Source organism: Lutra lutra, chromosome 15 (assembly GCF_902655055.1).
Source record: "Lutra lutra chromosome 15, mLutLut1.2, whole genome shotgun sequence".
Classification (NCBI taxonomy): domain Eukaryota; kingdom Metazoa; phylum Chordata; class Mammalia; order Carnivora; family Mustelidae; genus Lutra; species Lutra lutra.
In genome coordinates this window covers 11,485,179-11,506,083 of record NC_062292.1, presented here as the reverse complement: position 1 = coordinate 11,506,083, position 20,905 = coordinate 11,485,179, and the positions used below count along the sequence as shown (strand labels likewise).

The following is a 20,905-nucleotide window of genomic DNA, read 5'->3' as shown; positions in this document are numbered from 1 at the left end:
ATAAATAAACAGGGTATGGAGAGATCAACTGTATCTCTAAGCAGCCAAAGAAGCAGAAGATGAGGAGACACTCCCCTTTGTTCTCTTAAGCCTTGCGCAGAGACTGCTGGCTTAGGTAAGCTGGTGTTATACTACAGAGTCCTGGCCTTGGACGTGCTGGAATAATCCAGTCCCACATGTTCCTGATGGAAAATAACCAGAGATGGTCTTTTTCCCATGGGTGCCCTATGATTCAGGGGAAAAAAGTCTATAGCTCCAAACTTTAACTGCCAAACAATATACCAAATGAGAAATACTCTGCAAAAAAAGGAAAAGGAAAAGAAAAAGAAAATACTCCGAATTAGTTTGTAATCAAAGTGATAGAGACAATAAAAGCTAGATGTCTTATTCAACACTGATATAAAATGTCTATCAATATATGTTAACACCTATTATTCACTTACTAAGTGAGTTGGAAAGATCCTGTAAAGAATTTAAAACCGGGGGCGCCTGGGTGGCTCAGTGGGTTAAAGCCTCTGCCTTGGGCTCGGGTTGTGATCTCAGGGTCCTGGGATCGAGCCCCATATCGGGCTCTGTGCTCAGCGGGGAGCCTGCTTCCTCCTCTCTCTCTGCCTGCCTCTCTGCCTACTTGTGATCTCTGTCAAGTAAATAAATAAAATCTTTAAAAAAAAAAAAAAAAAGAATTTAAAACTGTACCAGCCCCTCATGCTCTCTCTCTCTTAAAACAAAGAAGAAGTTACGAGATCAAGCCCTGTATCAGGCTCCATGCTGAGAGTGGAGTCTGCTTGAGATTCTCTCCCTCTTCCTCTGCCCTTCCCCTCGCTCTCTCTTTCTCAAATAAAAAGTAAAATAAAATAACAACTATATCAGCACAAAAACTCACAGATGAGAGATCAAAGCCACAGTGATGACAGAAGGAAATTTTTAGGGCTGATACTGGTAGAAAATGGTCTGATTTATAAAGGAAGAAGACTATATATACTTAAAATACCTTGTGTGAAAACATGTACAAATAACTTCAATTTCAGCGTGTTTATTTTGGCAAATTACTGGGAATCACCAGAAAGAAGAGGCTGAGTAAATCACGCACACCCAAGTGGGGGGACACTGGAAAGCTGTCATGTGTGTCACACGACACACGGCTGGATCTTCACATGCTGGAGAAGTGGCTCCCGAGTATATCAAGAGACATGAAGCAAGACGCAGGACAGTATGGCATATGGGACGAGAAGGCAGTGTATTTTTAGGTAAAGAATAGTATGCAAAATAATTTTTAAAAATACCTTGCGGTATCTTCTTCATCGGGCCTCTTTTGGTTCTTGGGCTTCTTTTTCCAGGTGCTTTTTTGTCCTTTCCCACGAGGGCCTGCCCATCCCTGGGGCTTTCCCCAGGAGCGTTCTCCGAGCTCTCGAACGCTGCCACCTCATTGCTGGGGGGGCAGTTGTCGTTATTGTTGAGACTGTCCTGGGCGAGCACGTCAGGTCTGCCCATGGCACTGGCAGCACTGCTCAGACGCTCCTGCCCGTCCCCATCCAGTTGATTTTCATTTTCATCCGATGCAGAAGGCAAGCGTGTCACTATGCTTCCCCTGCCGTCACCAGGATGACACCCATCTTGTGACTCTATCTGCAGATTATCTGTAGGAGTTCCGCTGTCATCCATCAGAGCATCTTCTGTGGGACCATTTACATTTCAGTCAAGTTCTTCCATGTCTACAAAGACAGAAAGAAAAAAGCTACTTCACCTCTGGATCCTCGGTGATCTTTAGATTTCCTTTTCTCTTGGGTTGTCTTACTGTAATTAGAGAAAGGATGGAAATGACTGATGCTCATTCCTTCTATTTCTTCCCCACTCACAAGCCCACCCAACCTCACCGGGTTCTGGCTTGAATACAACAGTGCTCAACCCTCGCTGTGTGTTTATTACCTGGAGAGCCTGTCCAGCACAGAGCCCTGCTACCTGTCTGTTTTTTTTTTTTTTTTTTAAGTTCTTTAAGTTATTTTACTGTGTACCATGGAACCATGGCCTTAATGAAAGAAATTATTCATTAATCAGGCTATCTGGTAAAATCAACCACTCTTTTTATCGCTGGACACTTACCAGACAAATGAAAGTTGTATAAGTCCTTTGGCTGAACAGCAGCAATATTTGCAAACAAACACATTTACAGACCTTTTAAAAATAAATGGAAAGATGGGCGCCTGGGTGGCTCAGCTGGTTAAGCAACTGCCTTTAGCTCAGGTCATGATCCTGGAGTCCCGGGATCAAGTCCCGCATCAGGCTCCCAGCTCCATGGGGAATCTGCTTCTCCCTCTGACCTTCTCCCCTCTCATACTCTCTCTTTCATTCTCTCAATCTCTATCTCTCAAATAAATAAATAAAATCTTTAAAAGAAATAAATGGAAAGAAGGTATGTAGAAAATTCAGGTAGTAAATGGTAATATTCTATTCTCATTATATCATTTACTTCCTAAAAATAAACCCTGGAAAGTACCTTAGAATTGTCAGCAAATTCTTTTTATAAAATTAAAAAAAAAAAAAACAAAAAACCAGGGCCATGATTAACTCTATACACTAGTTTAGACTTGGAAAATCTAAATCTGCTCCAAGGATCCTTCTAACATAGTAAAAATAGAGAAAATAGATTCTAAGCCTTTTATCAGACATGTTTTGTCCCCTCTTATCATCCAAAAGTATATTACATTTTAAGGGAAATGATGTCAGCAAGATCTTGAAATTTTCTGCTTGCCAATTATAATTTGGGGTTTGAATCAAACATACTACTTCAGTAATCTGAGAAAAATTTTAGTGACTTTCTAAATTCTTCAAATTAATAGAAATGCTTATTTGGTGTTTAGGAACATGTATATAAAGTATAATTATTTTAAAACATGAAAACGAAGTACAAAATAAAACATTAGCTCTGCACTGGTTGTATCATATGTTTTTAACTTATTTTACAACTGGAATATTTTATTTGATTCAGACCTAAATGTACTGGTTGGCAGCCTGGGTGGCTCAGTTGTTTAAGCATCTGCCTTCAGCTCAGGTCATGATACCAGGGTCCTAGGATCTAGCCCCACATCAGACTTCCTGCTTGGCAGGAAGCCTGCTTCTCCCTTTTCCCCCTCCCACTCCCTGTGCTTATGTTCCCTGTCTTGCTGTGTCTCTCCCAGTCAAATAAATAAATAAAATCTTTAAAAAAAAAAAAAAGTACTGGTTGGCAAACATAAAAATATCTAAATTTGGATGGCATCAATTTCCTTTTACCACATATATATATTAACTTGGTTTTAGCCCTAATATAAAATCTAAATAGAATATAATTTTTAATTTAAAAAGTTATTATTTTAATGAAGGGTTTTTGAGATTACTATAACGAGAGAACCCAAGCTCACATGACTTATAAAATGTATGCGGCTAAAATAGACAAAGATCAATAGAACAGGATAGGGAGCCCAGAAACAAACCCACAGTGATATGGTCAACTGATCTATGACAAAGGAGGCCAGAATATACAGTGTGGAGAAGGCAACCTCTTCAATAAGCGGTGGGGAAAACCAAACAGTCACATATTAAAGAAACTACACCACTTTCTCATATCAAATATACAGAAAAATAAACTCTAAGTGGATTAAAAAGACCTCAATGTGAGACCTAAAGCATAAAACTCCTAGAAGAAAACATCACCAGTGTATTCTTGGACACTGGCCTTAGCATCACCTTTCTAGATATATCTCCAAAGATGAAGGAAACAAAAGCAAAATAAACTGTTGGGTCTACATCAAAATAAAAAGCTTTTGCAAGTGAAGGAAGCCAACAAAATAACATGGCAACCTACAGAATAGGAGAGGATATCAGCAGATGCTATACCCAATAAGGGATTAGTATCCAAAATATATAGAGAACTTACACAACTCAAGACCAAATCCCCCAAAAATCTGATTTAAAAATGGGCAGATCTTCTTTATCCATTCGTCTGTTGATGGACATCTAGGTTCTTTCCATAGTTTGGCTATTGTAGACATTGCTGCTATAAACATTCGGGTGCACGTGCCCCTTCGGATCACTACGTTTGTATCTTTAGGGTAAATACCCAGCAGTGCAATTGCTGGGTCATAGGGTAGTTCTATTTTCAACATTTTGAGGAACCTCCATGCTGTTTTCCAGAGTGGTTGCACCAGCTTGCATTCCCACCAACAGTGTAGGAGGGTTCCCCTTTCTCCGCATCCTTGCCAGCATCTGTCATTTCCTGACTTGTTAATTTTAGCCATTCTGACTGGTGTGAGGTGATATCTCATTGTGGTTTTGATTTGTATTTCCCTAATGCCGAGTGATATGGAGCACTTTTTCATGTGTCTGTTGGCCATCTGGATGTCTTCTTTGCAGAAATGTCTGTTCATGTCCTCTGCCCATTTCTTGATTGGATTATTTGTTCTTTGGGTGTTGAGTTTGCTAAGTTCTTTATAGATTTTGGACACTAGCCCTTTATCTGATATGTCATTTGCAAATATCTTCTCCCATTCTGTCAGTTGTCTTTTGGTTTTGTTCACTGTTTCCTTTGCTGTGCAAAAGCTTTTGATCTTGATAAAGAACCTAGATGTCCATCAACAGACGAATGGATAAAGAAGATGTGGTATATATACACAATGGAATACTATGCAGCCATCAAAAGAAATGAAATCTTGCCATTTGCGACGACGTGGATGGAACTAGAGGGTATCATGCTTAGCAAAATAAGTCAATCGGAGAAAGACAACTATCATATGATCTCCCTGATATGAGGGAGAGGAGATGCAACATGGGGGGTTGAGGGGGTAGGAGAAGAATAAATGTAACAAGATGGGATTGGGAGGGAGACAAACCATAAGTGACTCTTAATCTCACAAAACAAACTGAGGGTTGATGGGGGGAGGGGGGTTGGGAGGGGGGGTGGGGTTATGGATATTGGGGAGGGTATGTGCTATGGTGAGTGCTGTGAAGTGTGTAAACCTGGCGATTCGCAGACCTGTACCCCTGGGGATAAAAATATATGTTTATTAAAAATAAAATTTAAAAAAAAATTATGGAAAAAAAAAATGGGCAGAGTACCCGAATAGACATTCTGCCAAAAACAAACAAAACAAAAAACAAAAATCACACAGATGGCCAACAAAACATGAAAGGATGCTCAATCTCACTCATCATCAGGGGATGCAAATCAAAACCACAATGAGATATCACTTCACACCAGTCAGAATGTCTAGGATCAGAGAGACAAGAAATAATAAGTGTTAGCAAGAATGTGGAGGAAAGGGGAGCCCTTGTGCATTACTGGTGGGAATGCAAACTGGTACAGCCACTCTCGAAAACAGTATGGAGGTTCCTTAAAAAATTAAAAACAGAAATACCAGATGATCTAGTAATTCCACTGCTAAGTGTTTACCTAAGAAAACAAAAACACTAACTTGAAAAGATAAATACACTGCCAATATCACAGCATTGTTTACAGTAGCCAAGTGTGGCAGCAACCTAAGAATCCACTGATCGACAAATGGATAAAGAGCATGTAGTAATATATACATGTAATAATACTTAGCCACTAAAAAGAATGAAATCTTCCATTAGGGACAACATGGGTGGACAGAGTATCATGCTAAGTAAAATGAGTCAGAGAAAGATCAATATATGATTTGACTTATATGTGGAGTCTAAAAACCAAACCAACCAACCAATCAGCAACAACAAAAAACCAGAATCATAAATACAGAGAACAAATTGTTGGTTGCTGGAAGGGAGGGGTTGGGGGTAGGGGTGAAAATGGTATAGGTGATTAAGAGGTGCAAACTTTCAGTTTAAATGACTGACAGGGATGAAAAGTGCAGCATACGGAATATAGTGAATAATATTGTAATAACCTTGTGGTGACAGATGACAATAACAGAACTGTAGACCATTACATTGTATACATGAAACTAATGTAACATTTTATGTCAACTATACTTCAATAAATCAATAACCAAGTAAACAAATAAAGTGCATATAGCTAATATGGTGGAAACTACACAAATGTCCACTAACAGATGAGTAGATAAACAAAATGCAGTATATTCATACCAGGGAAGTTCTGGAAGTTCAGGAAGGAAGTTCTGATACATGCAAAAAATACGGAAGAACCTTGGCAGCATCATAGGTAGTGAAATTAGCCTGATACAAGAGGATGAAAACAGTATGATTCCACTTGCACAAAATTTCTACAATGGGCAGATTCATGGAGACAGAAAACAGACTGGAGGGGCAGAGGGCAGGAGATAAAAGGAAGTTCCTGCGTAATGGTTGCATTGTTTTTTGCTCAGGGTGATGGAAAAGGTTTGGAAATGCAGTGGTGATGGGTACACAGCAGCATTGGTGTCAGTAATACCACCGCATCATACAGTGAAAAACAGTTAAAAAATGGAATATGGTATGTATTCTTGATCACAGCAGTGAAAAGAAATTCATGTGGCTATGCAGGGAAAAAGTCAGTCCTTAAAACTAGGAACAGCCTCGGCTGTCTTTTATGAACAATCAAGTTATATTCTTTTTATTTTTTTAACATTTTATTCATTTATTTGAGAGTGTGTGTGCACATGTGCACATGCACTATGAGGGGAGGGGCAGAGGGAGAGGGAGAAGGAGAAGGGAGGGGGAGAAGAAGAAGCAGGTTCCCTGCTGAGCAGGGAGCCTGATGTGGGGCTCCATCCCAGGACCCTGGGATCATAACCTGAGCTGAAGACAGACACTTAACCTACTGAGCCACCCAGGCATCCTTATTCAAGTTATATGCTGACATGCATCTGAAAGTACGAAGTGTACCTGAGAGATACACGGTCACATGCCAAGGAGGAAGTGGGAGGCAGAGAGCCCCAAACAATTACACTTCTCCCTTGCTCAATCTTCATTGCACAGTAGGAACTGTGACAGGCACTTCACATATCTCATATCTAACCCTCCAAGCAAGCCCTACATGGGAGGTAACCACACTGTGTTTTAGATGGAGAATCTCAGGCTTGGAGAGGCAAAAATACCTTGTTTAGGCTCATCTTTCTGGGAGGAAATGGAATTGGGTCTGAAACCAGGTCCCCTCTCCTTTGACTCCTGGGCAGCACAGCATACAGGCTGAGAACCCAGGCTAACCAAGGCTCGGATTCTGGCACTGTCATATAACAAACGGTGTGTGCAACCTTAGGGCAAGCTGCCTACATCTCCAAGCTTCTGTTTTCTCATCTGTTAAGTGGAGAACTAATGCACCCACCTCGAAAAGTCATTTGTGAGGCTCAGACAACATGGCAGGTGACACACTTGGGAGAGTGCTTGACCTACACTGAATGCTCGGTGAAAGTCAGCCACCACTGCTTCCTAAGAAACTTCACTGGTTGGTATTAAGCACCAGTAGGTTTTTTCGAGTAGGTCCAGAGCCTTACTGCAGTCTCAGAAACAGAGCATTTCCAGATTTCCCAGAAATGTTAGGTTCCTGATAATAAACTAATGTTAACCAGCATTGTTTGAAAATGCTGAAATTTAATTTATAATGGGGGATATTTCATTTGGTTACTAGAATGCTTAAGCATCTGTTCTGGGCATCCTGTTTCAGATGATTAAGATATCTACAAACTAGTAATTAAGGCTTCTTGGTGAGTATAAAATTACAAATCACATTTCACAGCTTGGTTGAGTGTCATGTACCAGGCTCTGTGTTAGACTTTTCAGACCAAAGCTCTTACTGAATTTTCATAATTACCCTAGGCAGATAGGCAAATTTTAGTCCCAACATACTAACGAAGAAACCAAGTTTCCTATCTCATGAAGAGTCATTCAGCTAGTAAGTTTCTAAACTTCCCTCCTGACACTTCTAAATGGAGTATGGACCTGCTATGATTCTGAGGCCATACTCCTCATCATTATGCTCTAAGGACAATGGGGAGAAAGTAACTGAAAGAGTATTTCACTCCAGCTGTGGTATACCTCAATGAAGAAACTCCACCTACAGCAGAGGACACATGTCTAATGACCAAGAAGTTCAAATTCCTGGAAGTACTTCTCTCTTTCCCAAGATCCACACAAAATACCATTTCCTACATGGCCCACCTTCTTCTGTTGAGAACTCTTTTGGGCCCCAAGACATTTTGTCTCTCACCATTTTGTGATGATGATATATATAGTTTAATTCTCAAAAGGTCACTTTGTAAAGTACTTTCTGATACTAACTCTTACTCTAACATTTAATTTTTTCAAGGTGTGAATGTCCTGCAAGTATTCTTAGAGTATACCTACCCATTAGTCAAGGTCTGGGTCCAAAGCCATTCCAGTGGGGCTCCCTGAGGTCTCTATCCCAAAGACCCGGGCATAATGTCCTGCTCATTAGCATTCTGTACCACCACTGTCCTTCCCCAATACTGCTCTGTACTGTGTATTTTTGCACATGTGTCCTATGATATTTAAGCCACTTGAATGCCCATAACCCAGCCACAGAGAATTTTTATTCTTCGCCACATCTAGCCCCGGGCCTTGTACTTAAGAGCTACAATGACCGCACAGCCCTGACTCTGGCATATTTTGGTTTTTTTAAAAGCATGGTAGTGAGTGCTGTTCAAGTTTCCAGCCTCTCATGTGCAAACAGCATTCCAAATATGTACACTGTGCAGAAGTTATTTGACAAGTTGACTCTGTACAGTTGAGAATTTCAAGCAAACACATCTAAGTCAGGCTTAGTCAAAACTTAAAAAATAACAAAGCCCTGGAAGAAGCTTTAAATAAACCAATAATTTAGAGTAAAAGACTAACAAAAAGAAATCTACATTTTGTCAAAAACATTCTCCTTCCCAGGCAAAATTAGAATTCATCTTTTGAAACATCTTAATGGGTAACTGCTGAGATTAAATATCAGGTGTCACTCAAACAAAAAACTTAATCCATAGGTATTACTCAATTATTTTATTAAAATCCTTTAAGGAGGGGCGCCTGGGTGACTCAGTTGGTTAAGCATCAGACTTTTTTATTTTTTTATTTTTTAGATTTTATTTATTTATTTGACAGACAGAGATCACAAGTAGGTGGAAAGGCAGGCAGAGGGGAGCGGGGGGGGGGGGGAGCAGGCTCCCTGCTGAGCAGAGAGCAGATGCGGGGCTCAAACCCAGGACTCTGAGATCATGACTGGAGCCAAAACCAGAGGCTTGACCCCCTAAGGCACCCAGGCAGCCCCAGCATCAGACTCTTGATTTCGGCTCCGGTCTTGATCTCAGGGTCCTGGGATCAAGCACCACGTCAGGCTTGCACTGGGTGTGCAGCCTACTTAAGATTCTCTCTCCCTTTTCCTCTACCCCTTGTCCCAGCTCAAATTAAAAAAAAAAAAAAAAAATCCTTTAAGGATTTTTAAAATCCTTCAAGGAGATTTTGAGTGACATTTTTTTATAATCTATACAAATTAGGCTAAATACATACTTTCACTTAAAAAAAAAGTTATCTCTACACCTAATGTGGGTTTTGAACTCACCACCCTGAGATCAAGAGTCTCACGTTCCACTGACTCAGCCAGCCAGCCTCTCCCATACTTTCACTTTTGAAGAGCCAAGATTTTTAAGTATTAAGATGCAACCCCAAGATGAAATTCAATGACTTCAGAGTTAAACCAAAAAAATTTTTTATTATTATTTTTTTTAATATTTTACTTATTTGACAGAGATCACAAGTAGGCAGAGAAGCAGGCAGAGAGAAAGAAAGGGAAGCAGGCTCCCTGCTGAGCAGAGAGCCCGATGCGGGGCTCGATCCCAGGACCCTGGGATCATGACCTGGGCCGAAGGCAGAGGTCTTAACCCACTGAGCCACCCAGGCGCCCCGAGTTAAACCAAAATTTAAAGGAAGACATTTACCAAACCAACAAAGTATTCTATTAATCCCAAATTCAAATTTGGCTACTCCTGGTCAGCTCAGGATTGAGGATGAAAGTCATCATACCCATATGTTGTGTTTATTATGGGGATTACATATCTCACTTCACATTTTACCATTTTACTCATTACACATTTGAAAACACTTCTATCTCATTGCTAAATCCAAGATTTTCCATGGTTAATGCTTTGTTTAGACATGTGTACCTGTCGGCAATGTTCAGTATATCAGCAATCACAAGTATGCCTCGGAGGAATGATTCTCAAAACTTTTGCAACCCAGAATAAGAAATTCATTTTTCATTGAGATCCTGTACACACAAAATATGTATATGTAACTAAAACATGGATTTTTATTTATACAGAGAAAGCAGTGTTTAAATAGAAGAAATTAACTGAAATCATGTGACTCTTAAGACCAAAACAACCCTGGGGCAGCTAAGCTGACTAAAGAAAGCATAATTTGTTTCATCTTCCCCAGTCCTCCCTTCCTTAATGGGGCTCATTTCAACACAGCTGACACATCTATGGGGCCTTTGAGTTCAAAACCCATTACATACATGCAGGGACAACTGGGTAGCTCAAGGTTAAGCTTCTGCCTTGGGTCATGATCCCAAGGTTCTGGGATCAAGTCGGTCATCGGGCTCCCTGCTCAGGGAGGGAATCTGCTTCTCCCTGTGCTCCTCCCTGTCGCTCCCCACCCCCACTTGTGCTCACGTTCACGCCCTCTCTCTCTCTCAAATAAATAAAATCTTTCAAAAACCCCAAACCCATTACGTATATGGAAATGACAGGTCAAGAGCCTCACTGTGGGTATAGCCAAGCAGTGCAGACAGTCACCACACTCCTCTTTGCCCTCCTTCTTGGACATATACAAGTCTTACTTAAAGAAAAAAAAATAGAAGCAAATCTCTAAACAGTATTAGCTCTCTCTGCCTGCCTCTCTACCTACTTGTGATCTCTGTCTGTCAAATAAATAAATAAAATCTTTTAAAAAGTAAAATAAAATAAATAAAAGTAAAATCTTTAAAATATATATATATTTTACACATAAAACTACACATTTTGTTCTAAAAAGATAATTTGTCCTAATATAGTGGCAAGAGCAAAGAGTTCATTACAATCTTCCCTTAAGAGGCCGGACCAAATAGCATTATCTGAATAAAAATGCTGATTATTAACAGTAATCAACAGTTATTGAATATTCACTAAGTTTCAGGAAGTATATCAGTCAAATATATATATATATATATATATATATATATATATAATTTAATCCTCACAGATCCTTCAAAGTACTTCTATAATTATATCCGTATTATAGAGAAGAAAACAGCAACAGAAAGATTAAATAAATAGGTCAAGGTCATATAGCTAGTACGCGGCAAAGTCAGGATTCAAACTCAAAGGTCCTGACTCCAGAGCCCATACCCTTAATTACTATCATCATTTTTATATCAATTTTAAAAATCAACTATTCTCAGAAGTATTTTTTGTAAACAATAAATTGCTAGCTTAAAGGAGACAGTAATACAAACAAGCTCTAGTACCTTGAAATGTTTCTCAGATATATAAAGTTTAGAAAATAGGTTAAGGCAAAATAAAATAAAACCCACCAATAAGACTACTTACTTGCTGTCTTCCTTAAATACGACGAATTCTTTTCTTTAGGGTTATACGTTTATCTCTGTTAATCCCTGTTAGAGATCATCATCGAGAATCTGACATGTACCCCTGTACATAATGAATAATTTCTACAAGGCAGATGACAGATACCCGCTAAGCCAACATCACAGCTAAAGAAGAAATAAAGGACAAATCTCCAAACTTTGAAAGTGCAGCCCTAACGAGAAGAGAAATGCCACACGTTTGCCCATGGTGTATGGGCTTGTTTTTAACTTACATGGACGTATACTGAGCTAATCTGCATGTATATATCCACTTTTAAATACACACGGAAATAAACACGCAGAAAGGACTGTGGAGTTCTACCTCTGGCAAGGGCTGCCAAGCTCATTTCAGACAAACCGCCCTGCTGATAACAACCAGGAGCACTGGCAGGAAGTTTCAATCTCGAGGCCAAAAGAGTGGACAGAGCTTTTAACAGACTTACAGACCTGGAGGAAAAACTCAAGTTCAAGGGCTTGCTAAGGAAACGGGAGCCTCCGGCTTTCAACTGGGACCTAAAGGGGCTCCTTGCTAGAAGAAAAGGTGAGGCTGAGATGGAGCAGCCTTCACGGGGACGAAAGCCCAACAGAGGCATCGTTGTTTCTGCTTGAATCAGGCTGACCTGCCCCAACATGGCTGCCTGCCAGCAATGTTAGTTAAGTCCCCTCTGGAAGACGGAATCCAACAAAGGCTCAAATGACCTCCACACATTTTCAACCATAAGGCTCAGGCTATAACCTAAAATAACCAGGCATATAAGAGATTAAGATTTGACAAAAAAACTGGGAAAAAAGCAGTTAACAGAAAAAGATTCGTAGGAGATCCATGCATTGGGAGTTAATGTACATGATCTTTAAGTATTATGAAATGTTGAAGGACTTAAATGGGAAAGAGAGAAAATTTCAGAAGAGAATTAGAATTGGTAATATAGTAGCAAAAGCAAATAGTTTAGTTTGCTAAAAAGCAAGTTAATCACAACAAATCACTAGATTTGATTTTTTAAAAGTCAAATATTCTATTAGATACTAGATCAGATATTCTAGATCTTAAGGACACAGTAACGGAAATTATTCCAGGTATGGAACTCAAGGGCATTTTGAGCCTTTAATCTTTATTAATTTCTAAAAGACTTCAGAATGAAAAAAGAGATAAATATGTGACAACTTCTGAATTCATTAAAAAATGGTGTCCAATAACTTCTTAATCAATTCCAGAAAATTTTTATTTAAATGTGTTAAGGGGAATTAAAAAAAGAGTAACTTTGCCACCTTCTATTTCCAGTTGTTTAAATACAGTCACTGATATGCACGAGGCCTGGCTAGGCACACTGTACTATCACGAACAAAACTTTCCCTTTCAAATCAGCTTCTTGCCTTAAACTGATTTATGCATATTTCAGAATAGTTGACCAAAAGTGAACTCATATTCCTAAACTTCGAAATTATAAGTACATTAACACGCATGTAAGATAACCAAATCCTGTCTTTTCCACAAGTGCACCAACTATGTATGTGTCTGTGCCACCATCAAGCAACCTCGGTGGCGGAGGAGCTGATACGTCGCCAAAAGGCCCAGCTGCCTTTTTTGCTTGTTTCAAGTGTCCTCAATCTTTAGTAAATAAGTGTTATTTTTGAGTCCCAAGGTTTACTTTGCAGATTCTAAGACAACAGACAGAACTAGGGCTGAATTCAATGATAGCCATGGATAACACAGAATTACATAAAAAAAATCTGCAATTAACTTCTAACAAATGAATAAATGCTGTGCTTTACTTTGCAGGGAGAGACAGCAAGACAAAAAGAACCTGGCAAATATCTAGAATAAAACCATTGCTCCAAATCCTTGAGCATTAGTTGGAAATCATTAAATCATTAAATGGATCAGTAGGGATCCGTGGCAAAATTTGTAATTGGAGGAGGGACATGATCAGGTTTACATATGAGAGAAATCACTCATGTTGATCTTAAATAATATGAGCTTTCCTCTCTTGTAACAGGGTGAGACATGTATGGGCTGCTGTTAGGACAGAAAGGGCCAGCTGAGAGGGAGCGGTTAAGGAGAAGAGGAGAGACAGCGCAGACTGGGAGGTGGGATGGCATCCAGGACACAGGTGGGGCATGTGCCCTTAAAGAGATGGGCCATGTTTCCCATTGTCAGGAAAGAACAGTGGGGGTCGAGGGAGTGGTTTACACTGGAGTTAAGTGAGAGACATTTGTAGTCCATAATGGATCTGTCTCAGGGAAATAGGGAGTAAAATATCTGCTGAAGGGGGAAACACAGAAAAGTTTAAAACAGCCCCTTGAAGACCGTGGGGCTGCCGCTGCGAGCCCACTGAAATTCACTCCACTACAAAGCCAGTCCCCAGTTGGCTGCCTTCCAGTCATGGCGCAAGGTAGCCCCAGAAGAGCAGCTAAAAGGAGATTCTTTTTTTTTTTTTTTTTTCTAAAGATTTTATTTATTTATTTGACAGAGAGAGATCACAAGCAGGCAGAGAGGCAGGCAGAGAGAGAGAGGAGGAAGCAGGCTCCCTGCCGAGCAGAGAGCCCGACGCGGGGCTCGATCCCAGGACCCTGAGATCATGACCTGAGCCCAAGGCAGCGGCTTAACCCACTGAGCCACCCAGGCGCCCCTAAAAGGAGATTCTCTTAACTGAACCTTCCACACAAGTGCAAAAGTATCAGTAGAAATGCTGGCATGTTCTCACTATAACAGAAACACATAGATTTCTTCAGTCTCTCTCAACACCAATTTTCATGAATGATTGTCGTTTTTCTATTCCGCACCACTCTGCCATTGTTCTTCCTGCCTCTTTATATAGATAAGAAAATGCAGTTTATAAAATCCTTGCCTCTGGCTGATTTCACTTAAAGCAAATGAATTCTTCAAATCCTGGCCTATATTGTGACTGTGCACAGACCAGCACCTTATCTCACCCCATCCCTTAGAGCTCACAGATGGTATTCACTACACTTACGTTTTGGCACCGTTTAGAGACACCAGAGTTCTAAAATGCCACCTCTTTTGATGAAGTTAGTTTCAAATTTCATCTTATTTCTTTGCAATTTCAGACTTTTCTGACAGAGATACAAGAGGAAATTCTTGGAAGACGGTCAACATACTGATTTAGTGAATCAGCATACTTGAGTTCTCATACTAGCTCTTTTTCTAGGATTTAAAGTTTCCTCTAAGATTCTTCTAAACTCCAACAACTGATGATTCTAGTTATTAGTTCCCAAGTCCTCTGTTACTTGTTTTTTACTGCTTCAAGTCTAAAACAAATATCTCTTTCTGGGTCATTATTCTGTGAGCTATGATCACTAGTTAGCTACCTAAAAATTACAGCTCCAGGTAAACTCACACATTTTCTTCTTCCACCTTCAGTGCTATGTTTCCTTATTTTGAAAAACAGTGATGTAAGGTTGCCCTCTGAATGGGAATATGATACCCCTGCCCCACATCAGGAGAATACTGGTTCTGAACTGTTTACGCAACACACCTACTAACTCTTTGTTTTTATACACAGTGCTCTCTCTGTACCCAAAAGCACATTTGGCTGCCGATGACATTTTAGTAGGAGGACAGAAAACAAAAAGCAAATAAATCTCCACATGGAGATTGAAGCTTGACCTCAGAAGTAGAGTGGTTTAACTGAGCTAGCCTGATGTTAATGTAATAGTAATTGTCTCTATGAATAAGATACACTTACAAAAAAAAAAAAGATACACTTACTAGATACAGTGGGGAAAGACAGAGACAGATGAGATAGCATCGGGGAAGAGTTTATAATCTAAGGTTAGTACCCAAAATATAACAAGAACTCATACAACTCAACAGTAAAAATAAAATAAAACAAAACAAAACAAATATAATCTGATTTTAAAATGGACAGAAGAGAGGCACCTGGGTAGCAAAGTCAGTTAAGCATCTGACTCTTGGTTTTGGCTCAGGTCATGATCTCAAGTTCCTTAGATTGAGCCCCTTGTCAGGCTCTGTGCTCAGCGTGGAGCCTGCTTGAGTTTTTCTCTCTCCATCTGCCCCTCCCCCAGCTTAGTCTCAAATAAATAAATAAATAAAATCTTAAAAAAACACACACAAAGATTTATGAAAGGCCAACAGGTACATAAAAAGATGTGTAACATCAGTAGTCATCACGGAACCGCAAATCAAAACCACCACTAGATATCATCTCATACCTGTTAGAATGGCCCTCATCAAAAAGACAAAAGATAACAAATGCTCATGAGGATGCGGAGAAAGGGGAACCCTCCTGCACTCTTGGTGGGAATGCAAACTGGACAGAAAAGAGTACGGAGAATCCTCAAATAGTTAAAAACAGAACTACCATATGATTTAGCAGTTCCTCATCTGGGGATATATCCAAAGGAAATGCAAAACACTAACTTGAAATATATCTGCACCTTCATATTCATAGCAGCATTTTTTATAATGGCTAAGATATGGAAACAACCTAAGTGTCCATCCACGGATGAATGGATAAAGAAACTATAGACACATGCACACACACACACACGCACACACACAATGTCACATAATTCACCTTTAAAAACAAAAGGAAGGGGTGCCTGGGTCGCTCAGTGGGTTAAGCCTCTGCCTTCAGTTCAGGTCATGATCTCAGGGTCCTGGGATCAAGTTCCGCATCAGGCTCTCTGCTCAGCGGGGAGCCTGCTTACCCCTCCCTGCCTGCCTCTCTGCCTACTTGTGATCTCTCTCTCTCTGTCAAATAAATAAATAAAATCTTTTAAACAAATAAAAAAAGTCTATCAAAGAACAGTTTATCAAATAATACAACTAAAGGCCAAATTTATTAATATTATTTTGTGAAAGTGTGTAAGAAATGTAAAACCATAAAACCTGCTGTACTCTTGAGAGTACAACAGAAAAAACAGTTCTTGAAACGGAGAGAATTGGTAAAAGGTGAAGTGCTATTTTATGAGCACTTTCCGAGGGAAATCCTAATACAGTCAGTTTTTAAGCACCGTTATTAATTTTTTTTTTGGAGAGGGGAGGGGGCAGAAGGAGAGAGGGAATCTTAAGTAGGCTCCACGTCCAGCATAGAGCCCTACACAGGGCCCGATCTGAAGACCCTGAGATCATATCCTGAGCTGAAATCAAGAGTCAGATGCTTAACAAACTGAGCCACTCAGGCACCCCCATTATTTTTTATTTAGTCCTTCCATATCTCTGCCTTTCGGGCTCTTTCCATTTTATGTGCTTTTTTTCCCCCTGAACAGGTTTTTCAGTAATTTACAATTCTACCACGTACAAAAATAGTATTTAAAATCTGTTTCATGATCTGCCCCAACAAAATCTAAAATGGATTTATTCATGTTATTCACACTATCTCTTGTTTGATAACAAATTTCTATCAAAACAAAATCATCATGATTCTAGATTATTTCTATTATTCTTTCCCCTATCCTATTTCTCTAGCCTGTCTTTTCTCTCACCATTATCTTTATTATTCTATTGGTGGGTAAGTTCCAAATTTTCTAACCTCAAAAAGGTTAGAGAAAAATACATTGTAAGATAGTGAACTGTTATTGACACTATGACCCAAAACCTCAGTCTCAGCACGAGACGCTAGTTATGGCCGACACTCTGTCTACAACTAATCTCCAAAGGGAAAAAAATAAAAAGAAAAAAAAAACTACGTATTTACTATGGGCTATGAAGAAGAAAGATATTTTGATATGGAAAGAGAATTCAACAAAACAGAAAAGAACACGCCACATATACCATTGAACCTTGAACAACACGGACTGGAACTGCATGGGTCCAATTATATGTAGATTTTTTTTTTTTAAAGATTTTATTTATTTATTTGACAGAGAGAAATCACAAGTAAGCAGAGAGGCAGGCAGAGAGAGAGGAGGAAGGAGGCTCCCTGCTGAGCAGAAAGCCCGATGCGGGGCTCGAACCCAGGACCTGGGATCATGACCTGAGCCGAAGGCAGAGGCTTAACCCACTGAGCCACTCAGGCGCCCCTATATGTAGATTTTTTTGATAAATAAATACAGTATAGTACTATAAATCTATTTTCTCTTCCTTACAATTTTCTTCATAACATTATATTTTTCCTGGTATACTTTACTGTAAGAATACAGTACATAATATATATCACATATGAAATGTTAATTAATTAAGTTATTGGTATGGCTTCCTATCAATAGTAGACTATTAGCAAAAGTTCTTGGGGGAGTTAAAAGTTACACTCAAATTTTTCTGACTGTGCAGGGGTTGGCTTGAGGTGTTTCACACTTAGTACCTTCAGTGGCTAATCTGTACCACTTAGCTAAATAATACTAACAGCTAACACTTATTAGGCAATTAGCATCCAATCAGAAACTGCATTTTAATTTTTTTAAGATTTATTTATTTGAGAAAGGGCTCGAGCAGGAGGCGGAGGGGGAAGGGAGAGAGAGAGAGAGAGAGAATCTCAAGCAGGTTCTGCTGAGCATGGAGCCTGATGTGGGGCTCGATATACTAACCCCGAGATCCTGATTTGAGCTGAAACCAAGAGTTTGACGCTTAACCCACTGAGCCACTCAGGCGCCCCAGGCTTTGCATTTTATACACTAAGCACTGTACTTTATCTATTAGCTCATTTAATCCTCAGAATTGCCCAAGAAAAACGGAAAAATTACCCACTTTGCAGATGTAGAAATGGAAACAAAGAAGCTTAAGTAACTTGATCAAGGTCACAGAGCAAGTGACCAAGGCAGGAGACAAACCCAGATTTCACATCTCACACTTTACATCTCTAAGCTACAGCCTTCAAACAGAAGTTGTGCAGGGATAGTACATTGTAGAGGGGTGTGTGTCCTGGATGAATTAAAAATTCATTACCTTATAAATGAAGGAAAGTAGTAAAGAAATTCATTAATTATTATCATGGGTAAGTGATAATACCATAACTTTTTTGGCTCTGATTTGCATTTAAGGATAGCCTGAATTTGTGACTAAGTATAGAATGAAAAGTTAGAAATACTCTTCAACTGTATCCCTCCACCATCTGTGCACATTAAATAATCATTTGACAAACTCAACAGATAGCTTTTCCTTTTATAATTTCAATTTGCATCAAAAGATCACTCAGCTATTACATATGGGGTGTGTGTGTGTGTGTGTGAGAGAGAGAGAGTGTGTGTGTGTGTAATGGAATATTATTCAGCCATAAAAAGGATGAAATCTTGCCATTTGCAATGACATGATGGAGCTAGAATATAATCCTAAAGGAAAAAGGTCAGTCAGAAAAAGAGAAATATCATACGATTTTACTCATATGTGGGATTTAAGAAAGAAAACAAGTGAGCAAAAGGGAAAAAAGAAAAGAGAGAGAAAGGCAGACCAAGAAATAGACTCTGAACTATAGAGACCACACCAACAATCACCAGCGGGAGGTTGGTGAGAGACAGGTGAACTAGGTGATGGGGATTAAGGAATGCACTTGCGATGAGCACTGTGTACTGTATGGAAGTGCTGAATCACTATATTATTCACTTGAAACTAATATAACGCTGTATGCTAACTAACTGGAATTTGAATAAAAAATTTTAAAAAAATCATTCAACTATTACAATTCTAAAAAATTAAAGCAATTAAATTAAACTCATTACCAATAATTAAAGCACTATTTTTATATGTGATCTTCAATAATTTAAATAAAGACACAGTTATAATTAGTATAGGGGGAAAGAAGCCCAACAAACCCTCCATAATGATGGAGACTAGAATAAATCTTGTGATCTTGGATTAGAATTAGTGGGATCACATGAACTCATGGTTTTCAAGATGAGATACAGAAATTAATACATATATATAAATAATATTGCCTAGTTTTCTGCACTGAAAAAATCTAGAACCAATGACTCAGTGCCACTGAATATACATAGCTCCCAGATCTGTTTTGTTGTTGTTTTATTTTATTTATTTGACAGAGAGAGAGATCACAAGTAAGCACAGAGGCAGGCAGAGAGGGGGAAGCAGGCTCCCCGCTGAGCAGAGAGCCCAATGTGGGGCTTGATCCTAGGACCCTGAGTTCATGACCTGAACCGAAGGCAGAGACTTAACCCACTGAGCAACCCAGGCACCCCCCAGATCTTGGGTTTTAAAGACCATCCTCAGGGCACCTGGGTGGCTCAGTGGGTTAAGCATCTGCCTTCAGCTCAGGTCATGATCTCACAGTCCTGGGGCCAAGCCCTGCATCAGGCTCCGTGCTCAGCAGGAAGCCTGCTTCTCCCTCTCCCACTCCCCCTGCTTGTGTTCCCTCTCTTGCTGTCACTCTCTGTCAAATAAATAAAATCTTTAAAAATAATAATAATTAAAAAAAGTAAAGCTCACCTCCACCAAAAGGAACCATTGATCTTTTAAGAAACAGCTGATTCCAAGACTGGGGAAAAAGGAAAGTACAAGCTAAACTTGGAATACTTTGTGGAGCCAGAAAGTCAGTAAATCCAGAAAGACATGGGGAAATGTCAAAAGGATAAAGGAAGCATCTTTAAGGGGCTCCCAACTGGCAAAATGCAGCAGAATTTGAGCATCAAGATAATAGATTATAATCTACTAGTAAGACAGGAATCCAAGTGCTTATAGGTTATATAGATAGATAGATAGATAGATAGATAAATACATAAGAACAGACTACTCTTTCTTCAATAGAATACCAATTAATAAATGTAGAAAGGATAATGGTTATAAAAAAAAAATTGCTTCTTTCCAACCATCACAGTATAACTAATTCAGTCAAGAATCATTAATGGATGTCAAAATGAGTGGGTACAAGTTCCATCTGACAAACTTCATCTTGAACAAGTGATTAAAGTTAAGATCACCAAAAATACGACAAACTGATACGCTCCTGATGGGATTCACGAAAAAGGGCATAATTCCATTTCTGTGGTGTTCTTGACAAAGATGCATAGCCTAAATCAATCATTTGGTGACATTCTTCAAAATAACTGCCCTGTCCTCAAAAATGTCAAGATCAATAAAGAAGAAAGACTGAGAATAGTCCATTTAAAGGAAGCTAAGTCCATTTAAAGGAAGCTAAGAAAACACAGTAACTAGGGGCGCCTGGGTGGCTCCGTGGGTTAAAGCCTCTGCCTTTGGCTCAGGTCATGATCCCAGGGTCCTGGGATCGAGCCCCAAATCGGGCTCTCTGCTCAGCGGGGAGCCTGCTTACTCCTCTTTCTCTCTCTCTCTGCCTACTTGTGATCTCTGTCAAATAAATAAATTTAAAAATCTTAAAAAAAAAGAAAAGAAAAGAAGAGAAAACACAGTAACTAAATGCAATGTGTGATGTGTGGGATTCT

General features: G+C 39.4%; 1 protein-coding gene across 3 annotated transcripts in view; it reads right to left on the bottom strand.

Moving 5' to 3' along the window:
• CNST (consortin, connexin sorting protein) overlaps positions 1 to 20,905 on the bottom strand; it is a 107,597-nt gene that overhangs the window by 60,516 nt on the left and 26,176 nt on the right. For all 3 annotated transcript variants that reach the window (XM_047704317.1, XM_047704316.1, XM_047704318.1), the window contains one exon: positions 1,284 to 1,712. In XM_047704317.1, the coding sequence (XP_047560273.1) occupies positions 1,284 to 1,662 (379 nt within the window). In that variant the 5' untranslated portion in view covers positions 1,663 to 1,712. The remainder of the gene's footprint in view (positions 1 to 1,283; positions 1,713 to 20,905) is intronic.